Source organism: Sorex fumeus, unplaced genomic scaffold, assembly GCF_029834395.1.
Source record: "Sorex fumeus unplaced genomic scaffold, SorFum_2.1 ptg000153l, whole genome shotgun sequence".
In the NCBI taxonomy this organism is placed as follows: domain Eukaryota; kingdom Metazoa; phylum Chordata; class Mammalia; order Eulipotyphla; family Soricidae; genus Sorex; species Sorex fumeus.
Window position 1 is genome coordinate 1,550,427 of NW_026606210.1, and position 25,475 is coordinate 1,575,901.

Consider the following 25,475-nt stretch of genomic DNA (forward strand, 5'->3'; position numbering starts at 1 on the left):
TCGAATTCAGCCTTCCTTTTTAGTAGCTCTCAACAAGCAGTTTGTCTGAGACTCTGACAAAACTCAACGCCTGGCTAACATCCACAGAATCTGTCACCAGACGAAGACGCTGGCCAAGCATGTGGGACAGCGGGGACTGTCCTCCAGAGACAGAAGCAGCTGCTCCGGGCAAGTCTGGGGTTTCTTACGGGACAAAGCACACTGAACAACCCGCCCGGCAGTAGTGCTCCCTGGTTCAGGCCCGAGGGAGGTGAAATCCTGGGTCCACACAGAGACCCACACGCAGGCATTTCCAACAGCCGCAATTCTCAGACCACCAAGGTGGTTCCGTGTTAGAAAGGAACAAAGTGAACGGGTCCATCCAGACGACGAGAGACCATATTCAGGAATAAAAAGGCTTCTGCTCCCGAGCCCCGAAGAGACACGAAGAACCAGAACGTGAGTGCACAATGCATATGGATCCAACGCTGGAAGCTTCCAGAAAAGGACTCACAGCCACATGGTAGGGAGGTGAGAGAGGCGGAGAGCAGAGGGCTTTAAGGACAGTGAAGCCAGGCCACATACAAGAAGACAGCTGGGCGTCACTGACACTTGTGCGCGCCCAGGGGGTCCCACCCTTTACGAGAGAAGCTCCACCATGCCCTCCGGAGGGAACTGTGCCGATGCAGGCTCACCCACCGTGACTCTGTACATCTGGCTGTCCAGTGCTCCGCCGGGAATGAGGCCACCGTGTTTAAACGGAAAGAACTCCGATCCTGGCAGAGCCCAAGGGGAGAGGCTCGGGGCCTTGGGACTGGATCCAGCGAAGCAGAAGCTTAGAAAGTTTTAAGGACGCTGGAAATTCTCTTGCCATTAAAGGGAATTCCTTTACAGGAACAAAATCTCCCACTGCAACTCAGATTCTTGGGTGACGTCTTCTCTTCCTTGATGGGCCGATTCCTGCCGGGGCAGAGGGCCGGGCTGGGTCTTCCCCGCCTGCGTCACCACTGGCAAGCGCTTAGCCCTGCAGGGAGACACCCGCCCGCTGGAGTCCAGGGACCAGCCCGCCTGCCCCTCTCGGGCTGTCGTGGGTCACATACACGGGAGACAGAGCTGAGAAAGTGGCAAGTTTTATCCCCACTTCACGGGAGACCAACTTCCTAATGTCAAAGAAGTGGAAGGGACTCTCGCTGGCCGCACAGCGGACAGGTCACCCACGCACCCGACTCTCCGGGGGCCGTCCTGGGGGTGTGCACGAATGGGTGGAGTGCAGGGCACCAGAGGGCTGGCTGCAAGGCCAGCTGCATGTGACCGTGAGTGGGTCAACAGCAGACGCACAGAAACACTGGGAATCAAGGCCACCTGCATCCTACATCTTAGGATGTCACAGTTAAAATGACACACATCCACGAAACGTTTGAAAGTCCTTACGCTCAGATCCTCGTAAAACTTCACACACCAGGGGCTGGAGCGATAGCACAGCAGGGAGGGCGTTTGCCTTGCACACGGCCGACCCTCGTTCGATTCCCAGCACCCCATAGGGTCCCCCGAGCACCACCAGGTGTTAATTCCTGAGTGCAGAGCCAGGAATAACCCCTGAGCATCGCCGGGTGTGACCCAAAAAGAAAAAAAAAATAAAACTTTACACACCAGAGAAGCTCACAACAGAAGCAGGTCTGAAAGGCACCCGAACTGACAGATCAACCCGCTGGCCGACGAGATCAGCGCGCAGAAGCAGAGCACGGTTCTGGGAGGGCGAAGCTTCACGACATCCCAGAAACAAGCAGACTCCAGACAAGCACAAATGATAGGTTACTTTTACCAAACAACTTGTCAACTGATCTTTATGTAAATATTGCTAATGTTATAAAGCCCCTCAAAAATCCCAACATTTTTACAGATTAGGAAAGAATAAAGGCCAAAAACAACATCAATAACCCAATTAAAATAACTCATGCTTGTGTTTACACAGAATTTGGTGAGCATAATATATTCGTCACACCACTGCAATTATTCTCTGAAAATAATACTCTAAATATTATTTTGACAATGTAATTACAGTTCTTACCTCAAGAGTAGTAACAAAAATCTGGCACAGACACCCAGCAAAAACACGAAGAGGAAGTTTCTCACAGCGTAATGCAGGCACTGTGTGAGAAACTAGAATAGCCCTTGAAGACTTGTATTAGTCGCAAACATACTATCACACTGTAAGGTCCACTGTGAAACCAAATTTCATCAAATTCTCAATGAGGGCCGCCCTTGTCAAGCACCCTGTCCGCACACACACACGAATCCTGGGTTTGCTCAGAAAGACCCAAATCAACGCTGAAGTGCAAAGACCCAGGAACTGGAAGACTCGCCTCCAGCTGCCAACTCTCCCCAGACGGACCTACGGCCATCATAATACACAAGATCTCCGACAACTCAAAGACAAAAAAGAGAGACCAGTCAACGCAGAAACTGGGGAAGAGACGTGAAGTCTTTTCTTTTCCGCAAAGAAGACAAGACAATGGCCAACAAGCAAATGGAAAGATATTCCGGATCATTAGTTGTGAGGGAAAAACAAATCAAAACCCACGATGAAATACCACTTCGCACCCATCAGAATGACTCTAATTCAAAAAAAGGGAAAAAAAAAACGTACTAGCAAGAATGTGGAGAAACTGGAACCTTATCCACGGGTGATTAAAATGTGGAACGGTTCGGCAGCTAAAGAAAGTCTGGTCGTTCCTTAAGGATTGCAAGACAAAGTTGATCCAGCAACTCAACTCCCGAGTCTACGCCCAAGGGAACGGAAGACAGGTGCGCGGCAGTCCCGACCCACATGCTCACAGGCACACAAGGCCCAGCGCTCGGGCACGAAAGCCAAGAGGCCTGGAGAGAAAACGTGTTGGGGTCTAAGCCAGGACCCTGGAGAGGGGTGTGCCCTGCACACAGCTCACCGGGAACGATCCCCAGCAGCTCACAGGGTCCCCCAAGCACCACCAGGAGTGATTCAAAGCAGAGCTAGGAGTCAGCCCTGAGTACTGCTGGGTGTGCCATCCCCTACACACACACACACACACACACACACACACACACACACACACACACAAAATACGGGGTCAGTGAAGCCAGACACAGATGGTCACACAATTTGAGGAAAAAAGTTCCATCTCCTGAGGTGTTCTCAGAGGCAAGACCAGAGCGGGGAGGTGGGGGTGGCTGCCAGGGTCAGCATTCAAGGTGGTACTCACGGGGCCAGAGTCAGTGTACAGCGGGGAGGGCGCCTGCCTTGAACGCGTTTGACACGAGTTCGATCCCCACCATCCCATTCGGTCCCCGGAGCACCGCCAGGAATAATAACTCGAGCATCACTGGGTGTGACCCAGAAAAGCCAAAAAATAAAACATTAAAACGGTGGTCACTGCACCAGACTGTGAGTGCCTGACATCCTATTCAGTCGAGCCCCGCAGCCACACGACCCAACACACCTCCTGCAGCCGCTCTGAGACAGAGCAGAGCCAAGGGCACAGGAAGTCACAAGGAGCGACTCGGACAATGACAAACAGGAGCGGAGCAAACGGCAACCCACAGGTGCCCCGGAGAAGGGGGCGACCCTGAAGTTACTGTGTCAGCGGGCGGAGCGGGGCTCCGTGCACGAGGCATCCTGAGGGGCTGGCCCTGCGCCTGGTCACTCCGCCGGGAGGGACACAGGACCCCCCACGTGGGCTTTCTCAGCAGTCACACGGCACGGCTGGCTCCGAACCACCACACACAGCCTTCAGAACGGACTGCCGTTCCCTGCCGGGGGGGACAGGGACAGGCTCATGGGTGCCCGCTGCTGGCCCCTCGACCTGAGTACCCAGAGTTCCTTTTTATGATTTATCAGGTGGGGCTAGAAAAATAAGCTCAATATGCAACACTGCAGAAACAAGGTTTTGGGGGACCCTTTGATCCGGGTCCCCAGGATCATTTCTCAGTATCCCCAACCAGGTTTTTCTGCGTCATCAGGTAGAAAACACCCGCTCTGAGGACGAGTCAAAGCACACGGCCTTCTCCACCCTTCAGAGGCACCAAGTACTCAGATGGGTTACCTGTCAACAGCGAGTCTTGCTCCACGCGCAGCTCACGGAAGAGAAGAACCAAGTCAACGGCCATGCCGATCAGATCCAAGTTCCTGTGCCAGGGTTCAAAGACAAAAGTCAGAAGGGCCGAGGGACAGGACAGTGACAGGGCGTCTGCTCTGCACGCAGCCAACCCGGGTTCGACTCCCGCCATCCCAGGTGGTCCCCGAGCACCGCCGGGAGTGATTCCTGAGTGCAGAGCCGGGAGGAACCCTGAGCATCGCCGGGTGTGGGCTCGCCACACCCCGGCCCCCCAAGAACTGGCTTTGGGGGATGGAGGCAAGTGGCCCTGCTGCCTGTTTCTGTGTGCCCAGGTTTCCGGGGCAAGGATGTAATTTCACCATGTGACAATGTGTGAAATTCAAATCTCCATGTTCACTAACGCAGATTTATCAGAACACAGACATGTTCAGTCATTCAAAATTTATCTTCCACGCCACAAGGCAAGAACTGAGCCATCCGCCAGAGACCGGCGACCCCTGCAAGAAGTTCTATTCATATCCAGACTGAACTGTTTTGGACAGTTTTGAGAACTTCCTGAAATTTCATAGGTGTTGGCTTGTTGGTTTATAGCCTGTTCCCTGGACCCTGGCAATATAGGATCCCAGCCGCACACAGTGTGATGCTTAAACAAAGGAAAAAGATCTACAAAGATCTAGGCCATACAGCATCACGCCTCTGGGCTGACTCTTTACTTACTGAAAATAGAAAACACACACACACACACACACACACACACACACACAAACACACACTTGCTCCGGGCAAGGTGGCGTGTCAAGCAGGCAGCCACAAGGCACTGGAAACTCTCCTTGGGTAAGGTGCCCTCGTGAGCACCTAGGCTAGAGGGGACCCCTGCAGTTTTAGAAGTGCGCTGGAAGCAGAACCCTAATCCAGCACCAGCGCCAACAAGGCCCCTCCCCCAAAGCTACAGCCATGGTGGGCCCAGGGCGGCTACAGTTACTTTCCACGGTGCTTTGGACTCACATCTCAGGCTCCATTACCTGATTCTTACGAGGACAGCCTGGCGATCCTAAACACGTTAGGCCAATAGTCCACTAGCCTATTCCAACAAAATACTCCCCCACACACACATTTACAATCACACACGCATACACATACACACACAAATTCACACACAAATTCACACTCACACATATACACACACTCATACACAAACACACCCGTGAGTGTTTTGATCCGAACCCTGACAGGTCCAAACTCAGTGGTTAGTTAAGGTCACTTCCAAGTTCTTATCAGACTTTTATATTTCTAACTGGACAATATGCTTCCCAGGGATGCCTAAATAACGTCCAAGTTTCTCCAACTCCAACCCTTCTCTTTCTCCACCCAAAAGCCTTTGGAAGGGCTCTTGGGTCGAGGAAAGCTAACCCTGAGGGGCCGGGCCTGTGGCTGGGGGCGGGAGCTGCTCTTCTCCCGGCCGCCTGGGCCGAAGAGGAACTGAAGAGCACGTCGTCGTCGGTGCTGAGGAAACCAGGCCCCGCCAGCCACCTGCCCTCCCCAGCACTCTGACACACCCCCGACAGTCACATTCCTCCACACTGGGGCGCTCCTGAGTGCTGCTGGAACCCGGAGGGGAACCCCCGCTCCCCCTGTGGGGACGCCCCCAGCTGCGGGCCCTGCAGGGAAAGCCCCTCTTTTCTCTCCACTTGCTGCGGTTTTCCTCGGCCACGTAGCGCCGTCCTCCCGCTGATCGTCGATTTGCTCGAGCGGGCCCAGTAACGTCTCCATTGTGAGGCTTGTTGTGACTGTGTCTGGCATATCGAATGCGTCACGGGGAGCTTGCCAGGCTCTCCGAGGGGGACAGAAGAATCAAACCTGGCTCGGCCGAGCTAACTGCGCACAAGGCAAACACCCTATCGCTGTGCCATTGCTCCGGCCCTTATTTACATTCAGAAATATTAATAAATGCTGGGGAGGACCCACAGGAGGAAAGTGCTGGGCTTTCTCAGCTGTAATGTGGGGCATGGCTGAGCCCAGACACCTGTGATCTGGGCCACCCCTTTCCTCCACTAAACCATCACTGTGTCAGGCTCGAACTGGCTGCCAGAGCAGAAATCTTCCACACGGGCGTGGGGTGTGAGCACACATGTGTGCACGCTTCCATGCTCGCACAGGCCAGCCCGATTTTATGTCTCCAGTACAGATGCCCACCTAAGGGGCCAGAGCTATAGTACAGCGCGTTTGCCTGGCACGCAGCCGACCTGAGTTCGATCCCCAGCATCCCATATGGTCCCCTGAGCACTACCAGGAGTGATTCCTGAGTGCAGAGCCAGGAGGAACCCCTAAGCATCACCCGGGGTAACCCCCCTAAAAAGCTCCCCCCCCCAAAAAAAGTCACTGTATATGGTCCCCTGAGGCCCAAACACAGCATGAAAGATCGAATTTCCTCAACCATGAAAGGTAGAATTTCTCTGTAAATCCACAGTGGGTAGTAACAACTCCAGAAGGAAACGGAGAAGCGACTCCCAGAAACCTTCCCTGGTTCCAACCCAAGCAACAGTAAGAGCCCGGATCAGGGACCAGGGAGGACGCCTGCCTGGCAACCACCAACGTGAGTTCAATCCTCAGAACCTCAGAGTCCCTGAACCTCGCCAGGAGGGATCCCTGAGCACAGAGCTAGGAGTCAGTCCTGAGCACTGTCAGGTGGGGCTGCCAAACCCAATCCCAGGCCCCAGGAAGGAGTGAGGGTGCTGACTTCGGGGACCCCCGGACAATGGTGGCATCAGGTTCGCCCTACTGTGTTTTGTAACGTTCGGAAGAGGTGCCTTCCACGCAGAGACGGGCACGAGAGTCGCCGTGGCAGGAGAGAACGCCATCACCGTGGGGCCCCCAGGCAGGGCAGAAGCAAGACAGCGCCTGCCCACCCCAGGCTTCACTGAGCGGCCTTGCCGAGGCCCCGGCATCCTGTGTGGCCACAGGGACAGCACAGGCCCTTGTCTGAAGGGCTGCCCCGTGGTGACATGGGGACAGCAGGCGTCTGACCTGGAGCCAGACTGACCGAGGGCGTCTGGGAGAGGCTCCGTCACGGTCCTGTGAGGACGGAGAAACAGGAGGCCGCTCTCTCTGGAACGGGCTCCGAGGCCAAACCGGACATGGCCCACCGAGTTCCTGGGACGGAGCCGGTGCTTCGGGCAGGCCCCATGCGGGCTTCCTCAGGCCCCAGCAGGCTGGCGTGCACCAAGGGAAGTGTTGCCGGCCCCCAGTCCAAGCTGTGCCCGAGACTCCCTCCCCTCCCCTCCCCTCCCACGCCCACCGAGGGCCCTGCCCAGGAAGGGACAGAATAAACGAGCTGAGCCCCCCGCCCCCCGCTCACGCTGACCACCAGCACTGAGATGACCACTGCCTTGACCCAGTTACTGCCAGGGAACTGCAGCTGGGCTCAGGACTGGAGGCTCTGGCCACCTCCTCTCATCTCAAACTCCCAGGAATCACTTCCAAGGCCCGAGTGGGACTGTCGATGCCGTGAGAGCATTCGGGGGCTTTGGGCCAGCCCAGGCCCCCCCGTCCCAACAGCGACAGGGCCTGGAGGCCCCGGGAGAGAGAGGCGCTTGCTCTTGTGGCTGCTGACTTCATCTCAGGTGAAAATCTTAATGAAACGCAAATTCCATAAAAATCCAAGGCGAAGGTGCCCGGCGGGGAGCCCTGGGGATTCCCTGTGTGCCTCAGGGCCCACTTTGCAAACTCAGTAGAGCCGGAGACCGCCAGAGGCGTCAGTGAGGGTGAGAACAGGCTGAGGGCACCCAGCAGGCGGGCGGGTGGGCGGGCGAGCCTCCCACCAGAAGGTCCGGGCTGATACCCAGCACCACGTGGCCCCGGGCAGAGCTGGGACTAGCCCCAGGCACAGCCGCCAAACTTTATTTATTTTTTTGGTTTTTGGGTCACACCTGGCGATGCTCAGGGGTTACTCCTGGTTCATGCACTCAGGTATTACTCCTGGCGTGCTCAGGGGACCTTATGGGATGCTGGGAATCGAACCCGGGTTGGCTGCGTGCAAGGCAAACACGCCCTACCTGCTGTGCTATTGGTCCAGCTCTGCCAAACTTCATTTTTAAAAGAAACGTGGAAAACACACTTGCTCAGTCTGACCCCGGGGAGGCTGAGGAGAGCAACGGTGGGCGGGGCGCTCCAGTCAAGGGCAGCGGGGGCCCAGCGCGCACATGCGTAAGCAGGCAGCGCCAGGGTTCGAATCCAGCCTCGGTGCTACGGGTGGGAGCAGGAAGCCCAGGGGCTGAGTGTCGCATCCACCTTTACCACGGGCTGGGCGGTCCGGCTCCGGGGATGACAAGAGCAGAGCAGGCCTCCCGCAACAGCAAGTGGCACCTGAAGGCCAGGACCACCCCGAGCAGCCACAGGGGCCTGGGGCGCGCGCGGAACACCAAGGAACTCGACCCAAGGCCCGTGGGGGACGAAGCCCAGTACCTGATGGTGTTCTGGTTCAGAGAACACTCGATACACGCGTTGCGCAGGCACCGGAAGCACTCCGTGATCAGCTGCAGGCTGGACGCCACGTTTTCCACCTGGGCCGGGTCTCTGCAGGCCAGCTCCACGGTACGGGAGGATTTCTTTAAGATGTCCAGGACTCTCTGGAAGATGGTTCTGGGAGCCGTCTCTCTGGAACAGGAAAGGGTTTGTTACAACCCCAGAAGCAAAGCACCTCAGGTGTCCAAATGCCCCACTCGTCTCTGTGGGAGATGGGCCGGGCCGGTCCACTCTGGCCCCGGACACAGCCCAGAACCAGAGACCCAGAGCAGACACACAGCGTCTATCATGGAGGCCGCCGCAGCTGTTTCCACTCTGCAGATAACTCAGCAGAGAGGAGTTTGGGGCACCCGCCAGACCCCTCAGCACTCACACGATGGGCTCCCCACGCCCTGACACTGCCCCCCTTTCCTGGCACTGCCGCCCTTTCTGGTAGCCACCTTACTCAAGATCTGCTCTTCGTCAGACCCGGTGGCTTCGGTGGCAGAGCACAGGCCTTGGTGCCTCCCTGCCACCACATGGCCGCTTTACCCGAGTTCCAGGTCCCAGGGACCCCCCAAGCACTATCGGGAGAGCCCCCGCAATAACACGAGGCAGACAGACGGCCCCTCTGCATCCCACGCCCCAGACAGAGCCTGCACCCGCGTCCCTGTAAGGACAATCATGGCAACAATCATCTTCACATAGGACGGGAGCGGGGGGAGGGGGGCTCCCCTTCTCGGGGTGGGGGGGAGCGCAGGAGGGAGGAGATGGGCAGAGGGCTCGCAGCAGAGAGCCTCTTCCGGGAGACAAGGCCGCGGTGGATCTCTGTTGCCACAGGCCTCTCTGCCAGGAGCCCGCTGCCACTCTATCACCCCGAGTTATGAAGACAAGAATTGCTGGGTGCAACAGGGCACCTAGGTACAAGCCAACTTCCTCATTCCGCGAATTCTCTAACAAAACAGCCCCCCGTCTGAATGGGAAAGAAAAACCGCTGTGCTGGACAATCTGACATCCACCCAGACTAATCCTGAGCCTAGAATAATGTGCTCGTTTGGCCCTCTGGAACCAGGGCTGATGGCCCCGAATGACCGTGTGGCTCGGCTGCCGTCCGCCCCAGAGGCCGCTTCTGCCCGGACCGCAGGCATGAAGTCCCTCCTCTGCCATCATTCATCACCATCTCCCTGAACCCGGGGCCTTCGCAAGCGGGACCCAGGTGGGCAGAACCCTTGGCATAACAGATCCCAGCTTGCCTGCCCAAGTTCTCCTCCTCTCCAATGTACTCCCCGATCTGTTCCTGGACTTTACTGCCTCTTCAAGGCCCTTCAGACTTTGTTCTGTGAACAGGGCATTGGAAACCGGGAGTTCTACCGATCAGGCCCAGCAACTGCCACCCCGCTGGTCCTGGGCGCAGACGGCTTCTGCGTGACAGAACAGCCAGAGAGGGAGCGAAGTCGAGGGTTCAGCAGTCACTCTGCCTGAGAAACCGGGAAACAAGGAGGTAAGCCACCTTCCTTGACAACGTAAGAACGCGGGCTCGCCGACACTCAAGGCCGCTTTCGGGATCAGGAGGTCGCTTACAGAGATCACTACGCAAAGGAAAAACACCTTCGAGTTGAAAACTTCCAGAAAGACACAAAGAAGGATGGCGATTTCCAGGGGAGAGAATCCATCGAAGGGCCAGAGAGGCAGCGAAAGGGAGGGGGCGCGGAGCACTGCAGACCCCCACAGGCACCAGAGGATGTGTGCTGGAGCCCCGCCCTCACCTCCCACCTCTGCCTGTGACCCTGGAGGGTCCCCCCACGCAAGCCAGCGTGACCTGGCAGCCCTCGGCCTTTGCACTGAGAATTGCTGGGACGGCCCCAGGCCTGCTGACCACCCCCTGGGAGGCCCCACAGAAAAGACACAAACATCAGAACACAGAGAAGTCCCGCCAGCTGCATCGCCTGCACGCAGCTGCGTTTCTGTTCGGCCGGCTGGTTGTCTCGGGAGCAAACCTGGCAGTGCTCAGGGCTTATTCCTGGCTCTGGGCTCGGGGATCGTTCCTGGCGGTGCTCGGGGGATGAAAACCAGATCGGCTGTGTGCCGGGTAAGCCCCGGACTAACGGTCCTAGATCTTGACTGGTATGAAGTTTTGCAACATTTATGATTTGAGCTTTGCAGGCAGAAGAGCTGTGTATCTGGGTCAGCTACAACCAAGCCTCTTCTGGCCACTCAGAGGACAGCAAAGTGGGTGTCACCACCAGAGCTGTGGAGAGGAAGCTGCGCCCTGCTGGCAACCCTCCCTGGGCACGGGCCTGCCTGGACTCGGTGCCAGCGTCCATGGTGAATCGCGAGAGGGCCAGCCCTGCTCTCAGGGCACCGAGGCTGCTACCCACCCCACCACAGACGTTCAGGCCTGCCTGGTGGGTGACCCCGTCACGCATTAACTGGGACCGCAACTGTCATACTGTCCCAAGCAAACAAAACTTGCTTTACAAAACTGTCACTGTCACTGTCCTCCCGTTGTTCATCAAATTGCTCGAGCAGGCCCAGTAACGTCTCCATCGTGAGACTTGTTGTTACTGTGTTTGGCATACTGAATACATCCCGGGTAGCTTGCCAGGCTTTGCCGTGAGGGTGCGATACCCTCGGTAGCTTGCCAGGCTCTCCAAGAGGGGCGGAGGAATCGAACCCGGCTGGGCCGAAAAGGAAGGTAGGCAGTCACATAAATTTGGGAACCTCTTGGGCTACGGCCAGAAAATAAACAGCTCAAGACTGTGTCACCGCCGTCTCATACAATATAACACATCCGCAACCGTCCTCTGTGAGCATTAACAGAATACTGTGGAACTGTCTCTCCTCCTGCACCTCCCTGCGGCCATCCGGGAAGGCCCAGGCACGGCGGGTCACCAGCGGCCCACTCCACGGTCTGTGGCGACCGGCAGCCACACAAGGGCATGAGTCACAGCAGCCTGACCGCCAGCGAGCCCAGTGGTTCCTGTGTTCCACCCGGGAAGCTCTGCCGGCTCTCCCCAGCACTGGAGAAAGTGGGGCGACTCCATCCACAGCAGGGAGAAAGTACTTAGGACAATTAAAATGCAACTGTCAGACATTCCCATTAGCCAGGAATGCATGCCCCCAAGACAGCGCACAAATGAAATGTTACATTACAGAACCGAAGAAAGTCTTTGAATCAGACAAAAGGTAGAATTTCATTTCCTTCAAGTTGGAACAGATCTGTGGGTTTAATCTTGGCGAGTCCCGGCCGAGCAGAATGTGAAAACTCCTGGCGATTCTGGGCCCAACAGGCAGTGCACACGCTCTCCCGGGTAATTCCCCGCGTCCCGCCCACCACAGGCAGCTAAACGCAGCGCTTTGTACTCGGTGACGGCGACACTCAGACTTGTTAAAAGATTTACTCTAATGCCTTAGATTTCACTAAAACCTGGCCTATGTGGTTTAGAGCAGTTTAACCACTGTCACTGAGAAAAACTATTAAACACAGACAAGTTCGGAGATTAAAATAATAATAACCACTGGTTGTTACTTAAAACCATAAGCCTTGTTTAACTGATTTGATTGAGTTGGCCTGAACAAAAACAAAATAAAAATATTTCTGTCTCCTGCCAGAAACAGCCGACGGCAAAATTGTCAGATGCATCTTCACAGGCCTCCGAACGCCCGGAGAATCCGTTCCTCGGCGTTGGCCAGCCGGTGCCATCGGGGCCAGAGTTCGGGCTGTGCTCCCCGACGGCCCCACGGGGGCACGGAGACAGCCACAGACGCTGCCCGAAGCACGACAGCTCCGATCCCAGCAAACACCGACACAAAGCTGGCGTCCTGTTCCTGGGCCACGAAGCTTGATTTCCAGTTATCAATGTTTTTAATTATAAGTGAAATGTCAGATTAAGAACCAAAATAAGTCTTTGAAGTAGACAAAAGACATTTTTTTCCCTTAAATTTTTCTTCGTGAAACACCATGAGGCACAGCTGTAGACTTACACATTTTTGTCCTTGGGATTCAGCTCTACAGCGATCGGGTCCCCACCCCTCCACCAGTGCCCATTCTCCACCACCACGGATCCCAGTAGCCCTCCCACCCCCCCATCCCCCATCCCACCCTGCCTCTGTGGCAGGACATTCCCTGACAAAAGACATTTATAAGCCAGGCCGGGCTACTGAAGCCTTAGGAGGCAGCCTGGTCCGGCCAAGCCCCGACCCCAGGGCGAGCACTGCTCTCAGGGGCTCCAGACCTGCCGGGCTCCCCTTCCCCCACCATTCTCCCACGGTCAAAATCCATCTCTCACCTGAAACAGCATCTCAGCTGAGTCAGAGACACAGGGAACACCCAGAAAAGGGGAAAGGGGCACCGAGGAGGGAAAGGTGACTGCCAGAATGTGGCGCTGGAGGACATGTGGGCAGCACTGAGAGAACCGCTGCCCACTCCGAATTTCCAAACACGTGAGGGACCCGAGAGGGTGCCGGCACACGTGCCCACGCGGCATTTCCAGGGCAGAGGGGCGGCCAGCGGAGGAGCGTCGCCTGTCAACCAGCGCCATCCACAGAAGGGGCGGGGCGCCACCCACACAAAGGAAAACTAAACTTTACCACCACACAACAACTACAACAACAGCAACAACAACAAAAATAGCGATGAATTTAGGACTATGTCAGGTTAAAATACAAAAGTTTAGGAGAAAACACACACAATGACCAGGACACAAAAACAGCCCGCGGAACGGGAGAAATTACTGACCCCACACCCATCCGGTACGGGGTCCATGTCAAAGCGATACCAGGCACTGGTAGAACTTTCAAGATAAAAGCAGCCAAGTCCATCGGAAAATGGGACGGGGAAATGAACAAAAACTTCCTCGGTGGGGGGCTGGAGCGACAGCCCAGCGGGGAGGGCGTTTGCCTTGCACGCGGCCGACCCGGGTTTGATTCCCAGCATCCCATGTGGTCCCCTGAGCACCGCCAGGAGTCATTCCTGAGTGCAGAGCCAGGAGTTAACCCCTGTGCATTGCTGGGTGTGACCCAAAAACCAAAAAATAAATAAATAAATAAATGAACAAAAACTTCCTCAGAGAAGAACCACAAATAGCCGAAAGGCACATGGAAAAAAATGCTCTGTATCGCTAACCATCAGGGAGATGCGAGTCTAAACAATGAGATGTCGTCTCACGCCAGGGACCGGCACAAGACGCAAGACGCAGACGCAGTGCTGGGCGGACACAGGGAGAAAGGGACCTCACTCACTGCTGGAGGAAATGCCTGCGGCTCCACCAGCCTTTCTGGAAAACAATACGGACGTCTCTAAGAAACCTAGGAATCGAGTTTCCATTAGACCCAGAAATTTCACAGGTAACATGCCCCCAAGGGTCCTAAAACAAAGTGGAGGAGAGACATCTGCACGCATGTTCCTTGCAGCGCTACCCATGAGAGCCCAAATCTGGAAACAACCCAAGCGTCCGAGAACACAGGAGTAGATAAAGACACTCTGGCACAGAGACACAATGGGATATTCATTAGCATAAGAAAAGATAACTCACTGCTCCGTGGAGGGCTGGAGAGTGCCACGCTAGGGAGGGACACAGAAGGACACCTCGCAGATGTGGGATACAAGGGAACAGAACGGTGGAATAACGAAGGCCCACTGTCACTGTTTGTGTCCTCCCGTTGTTCATCGATTTGCTCGAGCGGGCCCAGTAACGTCTCCATCATGAGACTCGTTACTGTGTTTGGCATCTCGAATACGTCACGGGGAGCTTGCCAGGCATTGCTGTGGGCGAGACACTCTCGGTAGCTTGCGGGGCTCTCCGAGAGGGGTGGAGGAATCGAACCCGGGTCGGCTGCGTGCAAGGCAAATGCCCAACCTGCCGTGCTAACGCTCTCCCGAGTATGATGCTTTCACCTCTTCTTTGCATTCTCTACTCCTTTTTCCAACCCTGCCCTCACTGAGGTACGTTTTGAGCCTTTAAGAGGATCTGCCTGAAATCTAATCACAAGTAACTTTGTGATTTCTTTTTCTTTTTTTTTTTTGCTCTTTGGGTCACACCCAGAGATGTACAGGGAGTTCCTCCTGGCTCTGCACTCAGGAATTACCCCTGGCAGTGCTCAGGGGACCCTATGGGATGCTGGGAATCGAACCCAGGTCAACTGCGTTGCAAGACAAAGGCCCCATCCGCTGTCCTATCACCCAGCCCCCTAACTTTGTGATTTCGCAGTGACTGAAAGTGATTTTTAAAAAAGGAAGAAAACATAAAAAAAAAAAGAGAGCGAGACCGGAGATATGACAGCAGGAAAGACGCGTGCCCTGTGGGTGCCCAACCTGGGTGGGTCCAATCCCCAGCACCCCACCTGGTCCCCTGAGCCCCGCCAGGTGTAGCCCGAAACCCAGAACGGGGAAAGAAAATATACGAAGAACAGCAACCAGGGCTGACATGGCTCAGCACAGAGCACATGCCCTGCCCAGCCGAGGCGTGTCTGTTTCTGGCACCGTATGCCACCCCTCCCCTGCCACACACACACACACACACACACACACACACACACACACGCACAGACAATGGTGATACTCTGTTTTTAAGACCTTATTACAACCTGGTTGCAAACTTCATTTAAGGGGCCGGGGAGGTCGCCACTAGCCTGCAGGAGACCCGGGCTACATCCCCAGCACACAAGGTCCTCTGGGCACTGCTAGGAGCACGCCCTGAGCCAGGAGAATCACCCAAGGACAACGGGTCAGGCCCTGACACACAGAATCAGGTAGGTCGGTCAGCAACATCGGTCAGCACAGGCCTGACGGCGAGGGAGCCAACGATAAGGAGCATGAGGGAAGCGATGGCACAGAAGGGGCCGGGCTGACAGCACAGCAGGGAGGGGGCTCGCCCTACACACAGATGACGGGTTCGACCCCCGGCACCCCACGCGGTCCCCCGAGCACTGCCAGGAGTGATCCCTGAACAGAGCCAGGAGTAAACCTGGAGCGTGGCCGGGTGTGGCCCTAATCCAGGCTACCCCCCTCGCCCCTCCCCCCCCAAAAAAAGACATCAACCCACAGGTGGTGCCTGTACTGTGCCAGGTGCCTTCGAATCCAAACGGAAGTGCAGGCTCTAAACGTGGACACGCCGCTTGCTCACACGGGGCTTTCTGGACTCCAGCACGACCTCTCGGGGCTTGCGGGCACCAGAGGCTGACTCAGTTCCAAGCCTCTGCTCTGCGTGTCCCTGCCCACAGTCCAGTGACCTCACCCTGGGAGCGAGACCACTACAAAAGCCCGGGGCGCGCCAGGGCCAAGGAGGGCTCCGCCGAGGGCCGCGGACTCATTCTGCTGTGCTGGCTAAACCTTTTTCCCGTCTGCTCGGTCCATTTAAGATCACTGACTGGGCAGCGGCCCCGGCTGACCACATCTGGGTCTGGAAGGTGAGTCAGAAGCCCTCGGCCTGGGTGAGGTGACCGTCAGCACAGCCGAGACACTCTTCGGAACCGCCCCTGGCCCGTCGCGCCCCCTCGGCAGCGCCGGCCTGATTCACGGCTGAGTCAAGAGGCCACGGGGCACCCCGAGCTGAGCTGACAAGTGACGCGGAGTTTCCAGGGGGCGGGTTGTTGAGCTCTGGTTTGGGGTTTTGGTGGAGCCGAAGACTTACCGGGGGGAATCAGAGGTGAACGTACAGACGCACCCAAGTCTTCAGCTCTGGACCCTGCGGTGCTCAAGCTATTTCCTTTCTCTATAGAACTCGGTCCGCACGGCAAAGCCTGGCAAGCTACCCATGACGTTTTCGATATGCCAAACACGGTAACGAGTCTCACGATGGAGACGTTACTGGACCCGCTTGAGCAAACCGTTGAACAACGGGAGGACCGTGACCGCGACCATGATAGAACTCAGTCAGCACGTTAATACATGCAATTACTAATTAAGGGCTGCTTGCGTAACACCAAGACCGTTTCCTTTAGTTCGGGGGTCACAAATGGAGGTGCTCAGGGCTTCCTCCTGGCTCTGTGCTCCGATGGGCTCGGCAGACCCTCTGTGGTGCCGGGAAGGGACCCGGGCCGGCCGCGCGCAGCACAAACCCACCACCCACCCTCCCACCGCTCTGGCCCTCCAAGGCCACTGTGGACATGCTCAGCCAGGGAAATGATCTTCATCTGCCATCTGGCATTTTCTCCACCTTTCTTTTTGTTTTGTTTTGTTTTTTGGGTCACACCCGGCAATGCCCAGGGGTTACTCCTGGCTCTGCACTCAGGAATCACTCCTGGTGGTGCTCGGGGGACCATATGGGATGCTGGGAATCGAACCTGGGTCGGCCACGTGCGAGGCAAACGCCCTCCCCGCTGTGCTATTGCTCCAGCCCCATTCTCCACCTTCCTTACCGAGGCCCACATCTAGCTAATTACTTCGGAAACTACTGAAAGTGGGGCCAGGACAATTCAGCGCGGAGGGCACTGGCCTTGCGCACAGCCAACCCAGGTTGGATCCCCACACCCCCGAAGGTCCCCCGAGCCCCGCCAGGTGTGATTCCTGAGTGCGGAGCCAGGAGGAAGCCCCGAGCACGGCCGGGTGTGCTCCGCGCGCTCCCCAGCCCTCCCCCGACAAAACTGAAGAAAATAACAGAAACATTCCCAGGTGCCTACTGAAGTGGGTCCTCGGGGTCTCTGAGCAGGGAGCAGGAGGCCCCGTCTCGCCTTCCGGTGGGTGGAAAGACGCTCGTTACCCTCCCTGGGGGTCTCTGCAGGACAGAGGGGAACGACGCACGAGGCGACAAGGCACCTACAGGTGAGAAAAGGAACTTCTGCACTGCACTGCCCTCCCGTTGTTCATCGATTTGCTCGAGCGGGCCCAGTAACGTCTCCATCGTGAGACTTGTTGTTACCATGTTTGGCATCTCGAATACGCCACGGGTAGCTTGCCAGGCTTTGCCGTGCGGGCGAGATACTCTCGGGAGCTTGTTGGGCTCTCCGAGAGGGGCGGAGGACTCAAACCCGGCTTGGCCGGGCGCCGGCCACATGCAAGGCAAACGCCCTACTGCTGTGCTATCACTCCAGCCAAAAGAAACTTCAATAGAAAGTAAAATGATGATGACATCTTTTATTTTTTCCTTGCTTTTTGGGACACACCCAACGGTGCTCAGGGGTTACTCCTGGCTCTGCACGATGATGACATCTTGAGGGAACTAAGGACTTTGAACATCAAGTACCTTCACATATAAACTGACCCCTGGAGCATTTGGCCTGATCTCGACTTCGGTGGTTAGGGGTGCATGTCACAGGGGCCGGCGAGCGAACACGGCTTCAGGTGTGCTGAAGAACCAGCTGTGTTCCCAGCTTCACTCCTGGCTGCCCAGAGCCCGCAACGGTCAACTACGGCATCAGGGGTCCCATTCCAGTGTGACACCCTCTGACACCTGCATCCCCCCCACCCCCCAAAGGGAGACACCGTTTATACCACCACTGCTCATACCTCCACACGGGTGAGAAAACAGAGGTCCAGGAATTTGCTCTCTGCCAGGAGGGGGTGTCAGCTCATAAGTCGCAACACCTGGACTTGGAACTGGGTCTGAGCTTACAGTGTCCTCTGAAACCCTCCAGCTGTGTCCAAGAAGGCGCCAGCATTTGTGACAAACGCTCCCCCTTGGTGAGGAAAGCGGGGTAACACTAAAAGAACCACATCTCCTATGCGCTTCCTGCTTTCCTCCAGGGTCACTCCCGTTTTCTAGATTTGGTCCCAGGCGGCCACTCCCTCATGTGTCAGTCACCTCAGGGCTGGAACAGAGTGTGCTGAGCCGAGGGTGAGGCCAACACCCATGCCCTCCCGGCTGCCCGCCCCCAGCAGCACGGGGCTGCGGCCACACGCGGCAGTGCTCAGGGATTCCTCCTGGCTCTGCGCTCAGTCCTAGCGGGCTCAGGGGACCCCGCGGGGCTTGCGGTTCACCCCCGGATCGACCTCACGCAAGGAAAGCGCTCCGCCTGCTGTGCTATCACTCCAGTCCCCGGCGAAACTGTGACGCTTCCTTTTGCAGTACAGGCACCCCAGTAGCAACAGAGAAGGAGCCTGGGTCTGGGGCTTCAGGTGGTCAGTGGAGCTCAGGGGCCACCAGCATCATACCTGGTGGCACAGAGGAGGTATTCAGCGCCAGGGATCACACTCGGGGCCTCATGCCTGCTCACGTGCATGTCCACCTCTGGAGAGGGATCTCTGGCCCCTCCGGCGGCCAATTTTACAAACCCAAAAACACGGTTTTCACAAGTGCCAGTTCTTCGGAAGAATTATCAGAAAAGCCCCGTGCTATGTCCTCGAGGGCGTTGGCCCACACTGGGTGAGATTTCACTCAAGGAAGTTCATTTTGGTGGCAGTGAAAAAAAGTAAAATTTACATGCAGGAAACGGGTGAGTTATATGCAGTAAAACACAAACACCCAGACAGCATGCCTCCATCTCGAACAGCACATTTCTTTAGGGGCTGGAGCAAGAGGACAGTGGTTGGGGCACTTGCCTTGCATGGGGCTGACCCGGGTTCAATCCCTGGCATCCCATATGGCCCCTGAGCACTGCCAGGAGTGACCCCTAAGTGCGGACAGAGCCAGAAGTAACCCCTGAGCATGGCCCAGTGTGGCCCAAAAAACCAAAAGGAAAAAAGGGCAGCACATTTCTTTCTAACGGGAAGTCCCTCCACGTCCCTTTCCGGATGAAATACATTGGCCCCTGCCACCAATTCCAGGTTCCCTTCGATGACCAGTTCCCGCCGCCCCGCTGTCCTCCAGAGGAGCAGAACCAGGCTCTGCATCCGGCCCGGCTTCCTCCCCTCCGCGTGCTTCTGAGAGCCATTCCCGCGGCTCTGTGCGCTGTGGGGCCCCGGGCTCGCACGACTAGCCTGGCCATTCTCCTGCCGGCGGACATCTGAGTTGTTTCCAGTATTTGCCTACTGGGAAGAGAACTGCTACGGGCATCCGTTTGTGAGTCTTTTGCAAACGTGCACTGTTCCTCTTGAGCAAACACCCAGGACCGCGGGCAGGCGTGTTTGACTTTATGGGAAAGCTGCCGAAACGTCTCCCAACGCAGTTGTGTCACTTACAGGCTCCACTAGCAACGTCTGAGTTCTGGTCACTCCACACTCCTGGCAAAATTTGGTCACTTTATTTTTTGCTTTTTGGGTCACACCCGGCGATGCTCAGGGGTCACTCCTGGCTCATGCACTCAGGAATTGCTTCTGGCGGTGCCCGGGGGACCATATGGGATGCTGGGAATCGAACCTGTGTCGGTCATGTTGGCTGCGTGCAAGGCAAACGCCCTCCCCGCTGTGCTATCGCTCCAGCCCCAAAATTTGGTCATTTTAATTTTAGCTAATCTAATGGGTGTAGAGGGAGATGGTGACGGTTTTGCTTTTTAAAAGCTTTTATATAATTAACAGGCTGGAGCGACAGCACAGCAGGTAGGGCGTTTGCCTTGCACGCGGCCTACCCGGGTTCGATCCCTCCATCCCTCTCGGAAAGCCCAGCAAGCTACCGAGAGTAACCCGCCTGCACGGCAGAACCTGGCAAGCTCCCTGTGGCGTATTCGATATGCCGAACACAGTCGCAACAAGTCTCACAATGGAGACGTTTCTGGTGCCCGCTCGAGCAAATCGATGAACAACGGGAGGACAGTGCTATAATGCTACACACAATTAACAGCACACAACTCACCCATTTAAAGCTTATGTAACCCCACGGACTTTGTCTTACTACACTAAGTTTTTTGTGTTTTTTGGTTTGCTAGGACTCAAGCCCAGGGTCTTACACATGCGAGGCTGCTGCCAAGCTCTTACCCATATTCTTTTTTTTTTTAATTTTTATTAGTGAAACACCATGAGGTACAGTTGTAGACTTACAATTTTTTATGCCTGGGTTTCAATCATACAATGATCAAATACCCATCCCTCCACCATGCCCATTTCCCACCACCACGGGTCCCAGTATCCCTCCCGACCCCATCCCACCCTGCCTCTGTGGCAGGGCATTCCCTTTTGTTCTCTCTCTCCTTTTGTTACCCATATTCTTTTTTTTTTTTTAATTTATTTTTTATTAGTGAAACACCATGAGGTACAGTTGTAGATTTACAAATTTTTGTGCTTGGATTTCGGTCATACCATGAGCAAATACCCATCCCTCCACCAGTGCCCATTTTCCACCACCAGGATAATATCCCTCCCCCCCATCCCCCCCATCCCTCCCTGCCACTGTGGCAGGGCATTCCCTTTTGTTCTCTCTCTCCTTTTGGGTGTTGTGATCAGCAAAAGAGGCATTGAGTGGCAAACATGTTCAGTCCAGTCTACTTTCAACCTGCATCTCCCCTCCTGGGAGGATCCTCCAAACACCCTCCATTTGGTGCTCCCTTCTCTATCTGAACTGTCCTTTCCCCTAGAATACCCGGCTGGCCTCTAAGCTATGGAGTAATCCTCCTGGGGTTGATCGCAGCTATTCTTGTGTTACCCATATTCTTAAGCACTGCCCTTTTCACCCATCAAGGACAACTAATCCAGCGGCTTGAATCGTGTTCACAAAGTTTTGTGCAGCCAACACAATTTCAAGTTGAAAATCCTGCCTCCCCTCACCCTCCCCAACCCTTTCCTCCTAGCTCCTGAATCTGTCTAAGTAAAACTCTCGAGGTCCTTTCATGTCTGCTTCTTCCCCGAGCCGCAGGTCTGCCAGGGGCTGCCAGGCTGAAGCAGGAAGTCAGGGCCTCAGTCCTTTGTTTATTTATTTTTGCTTTCTTTTGGGTCACACCCGGCAATGCACAGGGGTTCCTCCTGGCTCTGCACTTAGGAATTACTCCTGGCGGTGCTCAGGGGACCATATGGGATGCTGGGAATCGAACCCAGGTGGGCCGTGTGCAAGGCAAACGCCTTCCCCGCTGTACTATTGCTCCAGCCCCGGGACCTCAGGTTTTTTTTTTTAATTTTTTTTAAGGACCTCAGTTCTTTTAACAGCTGAATTTACTGAACTGACAATTGACTGAACTGCCCCCTCAAGAAGGGCCCATTCTGCTGAGCCTCCCACAGGCCACGCCCCCCCCCGCGCTATCCAGCGGTCGCCACTGAACAGCCCTGCCCTGAGCACAGCTTCCAGGTCTATCCGTGTCCCTGCTTTCATACAGCTACAGCTGAAGGAATGAAATGCTGGACCCGGATGTCCAGTAGGTCGCAGAGCTCCAGACTGCTTCCCGGGGCGGAGAGGAGGGCAGCACGCGCCCTTCTGAGTCCCTGCCAGCAACACAGGGGCGCCAAACACTCTCACTCTCACCCCCAACAACACTTACTTTCCAATCTGGGGGGAGGGATAACAGCCAACCTAACAAGGATCAAGTGACGCTTCACGACTGTTTTCAGTTGTTCCGCCTTATGGGCCCTCCCCAGCAATGCTCGGACACGACTGACTGACTCGTGGCTCTGTGTTCAGTCATCACTCCTGGGGTTGCTCCGGGGACCAGCCGGAGTGCCGGGAACGGACCCTGTCACTGTGGGCAAAGCAAAGTGCTTTTACTGTTCTCTCTGGACCTCCTGCTGTTTAAACTGGACTTCCCTGATGACCAATGTCCTTGTTGGATATTTATATGCATATGCCCCTTGGGTGAAACAGAGATCTTTTGTTATTGAACTGTCTGTCACTGACAAGCAGCATTAATAGTTTCTCAAGCTGTGGCACGCCTTTTTTCACTTTCCTAAGACTTTTATTTATTTTTGTTTTTTTTTGGGGGGGTCACACTAGGAAATGCTCAGGGGTTACTCCTGGCTCTGCGCTCAGGAACTAAATACTGGCAGTGCTCGGGGAACCATATGCGATGCCCGGGATCAAACCCAGGTCGGGTGTGTGCAAAGGAAGTGAGGGCACCATTGTATTATCATTCCAGCCCCCCTGAAGGCAGCGTTTTATGAAATCTTTTTGCTCTGTTTTTACTTTGGGGCCAACCTCCCTCTGTGCTCAGAGATCACTCCTGGCGGCACTTGAGGGCATCATAGGCAGTGACAGGAAAAAAACCAGGAACTGTTGAAATATTCCTGTGAATGGGGTGAGATGTGGGTAACAGTTCACTTTATTCTCACTGGACATCACTATTTGCTGAAATATTTTGGAATGATTTTGGTTGAGTTTGCAAAATATTGTTTGGAAGCGATCTCAGTGTTTTATAATATTTATCTCTCATAAAAATGACAGGAACAAATGAACGATCGGACAGAAGCAGATAAAAATGGACAACAGAAAATTGTAAAGCATATTCTTTAAAATAATATGCTCAAGAAAATACATGACAATGTAAATTTAAACAGCACAATCTGCTCTTCAAACCAATGAAACGTATACAGGGTAACTAAAAAATAAAAAAACCTGGGGGCTGGAGCGATAGCACAGCGGGTAGGGTGTTTGCCTGGCACGCAGCCGACCCGGGTTCGATTCCCAGCATCCCATATGGTTCCCCGAGCACTGCCAGGTTTAATTCCTGAGTGCATGAACCAGGAGTAACTCCTGTGCCTCGCCGGGTGTGACCCAAAAAGCAAAAAAATTAAAAAACCTAAGACTAAGAACACACTAATGATGCCAATTAGAAGTGGCAGGAAAAAGAGCTAGAGAAGAAGAGAGCTGTAGAAATTTTACAGACAATACCCTTGAGAGCACAGCGGGTAGGGCGTTCGCCTTACAAGCGGCCAACATGGCCGACCCGAGTTCGATTCCTCCGCCCCTCTCGGAGAGCCCGGCAAGCTACCGAGAGTATTCGATGTGCCAGACACAGTAACAACAAAGTCTCCAATGGAGACGTTACTGGGCCCGCTCGAGCAAATCGACGATCAACGGGAGGGCCTTTACCTTTACCTTTACCTTTACCCTTGAGAGAGTGGACAGTAAGAAAGTCTCTGAGACATCAAATATACTGAAAAATTTAACATATGTAACTGGAATCTCAGCTGGTAAACAAAGAAAAGAAGGAATATTTGAAGAAATACTGGTCGAACCGGGTGCTGCAGTCACAGGACCACAGGCAGGGCGCTTGCCTTGTACGCAGCAGACCCAGGTTCGATCCCTGACACTCCATATGGTCTCGAGTAGTCCCTAGTACAAAGCCAGGAAGAAGCCCCGAACACCAAAACCCAAAACAATGAAAAATAATGGAATACTGGTTCAACCATTTCCAAAACTGACAAAGACACAAATTCAAGACACGTGATCCAAACAAGGTAATTACAGAAAAGCCAAACATCTCCTCCCTCATGGGCCCTCCGAATTTAGAAGTCCGAGTAAGAAACCATGTGTTAGATATCAGAAGACCTTTTTTTCTTACAGCTTTGGCTCTTCGCTGTGTACTGCCAAGCTGAGCAGCGCTCAGGGCTTACTCCTGGTTCTGTGCTCAGGGACCAACTTCTGACGGCGCTCAAGGAATCTTATGCAATGCCAGGGATTTGTACCGGGAGAAGCCACATTTTTAAAAAAAACAAGTGCCTTCACCCCTATATTATCTCTCCAGTCCAGAGAAGAGCTTGCATGTTTACTTTTTTAATAAAAACAGAGATAAGTAAGTGAAGGAGTTGCATAGAGCACTACCAAACAGGATACACAGAAGAGAAAAATTTGACTGAACACAGATTAAACAGAAAACATTACTTTTCCTCCTCTTCCATTAAGCAGCCTGAGGGTAATTAAAAAATAAAAAAGAGAGGTCTATTACTCACTTGACCCAGGAAAATCTGACAAAATCATGCTAATCCAGAGGCCCAAACCATCATGTCCACTTTTAGAATACTCCAATACCCCACCTGCAGACGGACCCAAAGGCCCACACAAACCAACAAGTCACCACGTACCCGAAGGGTATCACACTCCAGCCAGGTTTTTGGGCCACACCCAGCCGTGCTCGGGGCTTACTCCTGGCTCTGTGAGACCCATATGGGGTGCCGGCAATTGAATCCGGGCCAGTCCTGTGTAAGGGCCAGACCCAGGGCTACCACTCACATTCTAATGGTGGAAACTGATGGGTGTGCCCAGGCCAAAAGGGCTGGACACAGGGCGAGCAGCCCAACGAAGCTGCATTTTACTGGGAACACTTAGTTCACTGACAGTAGCACCAAAGTGAAGGGTTTAGACACAGATTCTCTCTGTTCACTGCACATACCAGGCCAAGCCCCAACCTGAGCCACAAAACTTAGAGCTCATGAGTTGATTAACCCCTCTGGGAGCTTTTCCTGACACAGTCCTTCCAAGCAAAGACCAGAGCCCGCGTGTTCCTGGGCGGGCATACGTGTCAGTACCCCACCTACGAGAGTACAAGCCCCACGGCCTACTGTGCAAGCAATACAGCAACGGGGTCATCCTGCTGGGCACGGCACGTGCAACCCCAGGGGCTGCCACTGCCACAAGAGAGGAAGGGGGAACATGAAAATAAATTTTTAAAAACTTTTGAAAATGTGAACTGTACATTACATTAAAACTCAAAAACATGATAGCACAGCGGGTAGGGTGTTTGCCTTGCACGCGGCCGACCCGGGTTCGGTCCCCGGCATCCCATATGGTCCCCCGAGCACCGCCAGGAGGGATTCCTGAGTGCAGAGCCAGGAGTGAAAACCCTGAGCATCGCTGGGTGTGACCCAAAAAGGCAAAAAAAAAAAAAAAAAAACTCAAAAACATATAAGAACCGCTTTCCACAGATGAAAAACATTTAGCATTGCGATGTTTTATTTCCATATGCAATTTTCGATGGCTTTTTGTCATTAAATCCTGCTCAACAAGTGTCGTACAGAACAGAGCTATCATCCAGCACGTGAAGGATGCAGACTGGCATATTCATGAACTGCTGCTACCTACCAAATCACCCCTAAACGGAGCGATTCGGAACTGGAAGAGTCCTGGTCTCACACAGCAGGGCGGGCAAGGGGTCAGGGCAGGGGGCGGCTGAGGG

The 25,475-nt window shown here is 54.7% G+C and overlaps 1 protein-coding gene across 1 annotated transcript in view; it reads right to left on the reverse strand.

The window, feature by feature from the left end:
- ATXN10 (ataxin 10) overlaps positions 1–25,475 on the reverse strand; it is a 95,946-nt gene that overhangs the window by 65,964 nt on the left and 4,507 nt on the right. Inside the window, exons 2-3 of the mRNA XM_056107009.1 lie at positions 8,532–8,723; positions 4,059–4,141 (exon numbers count right to left, since the gene is read on the reverse strand). Of these exons, the coding sequence (XP_055962984.1) occupies positions 4,059–4,141; positions 8,532–8,723 (275 nt within the window). The remainder of the gene's footprint in view (positions 1–4,058; positions 4,142–8,531; positions 8,724–25,475) is intronic.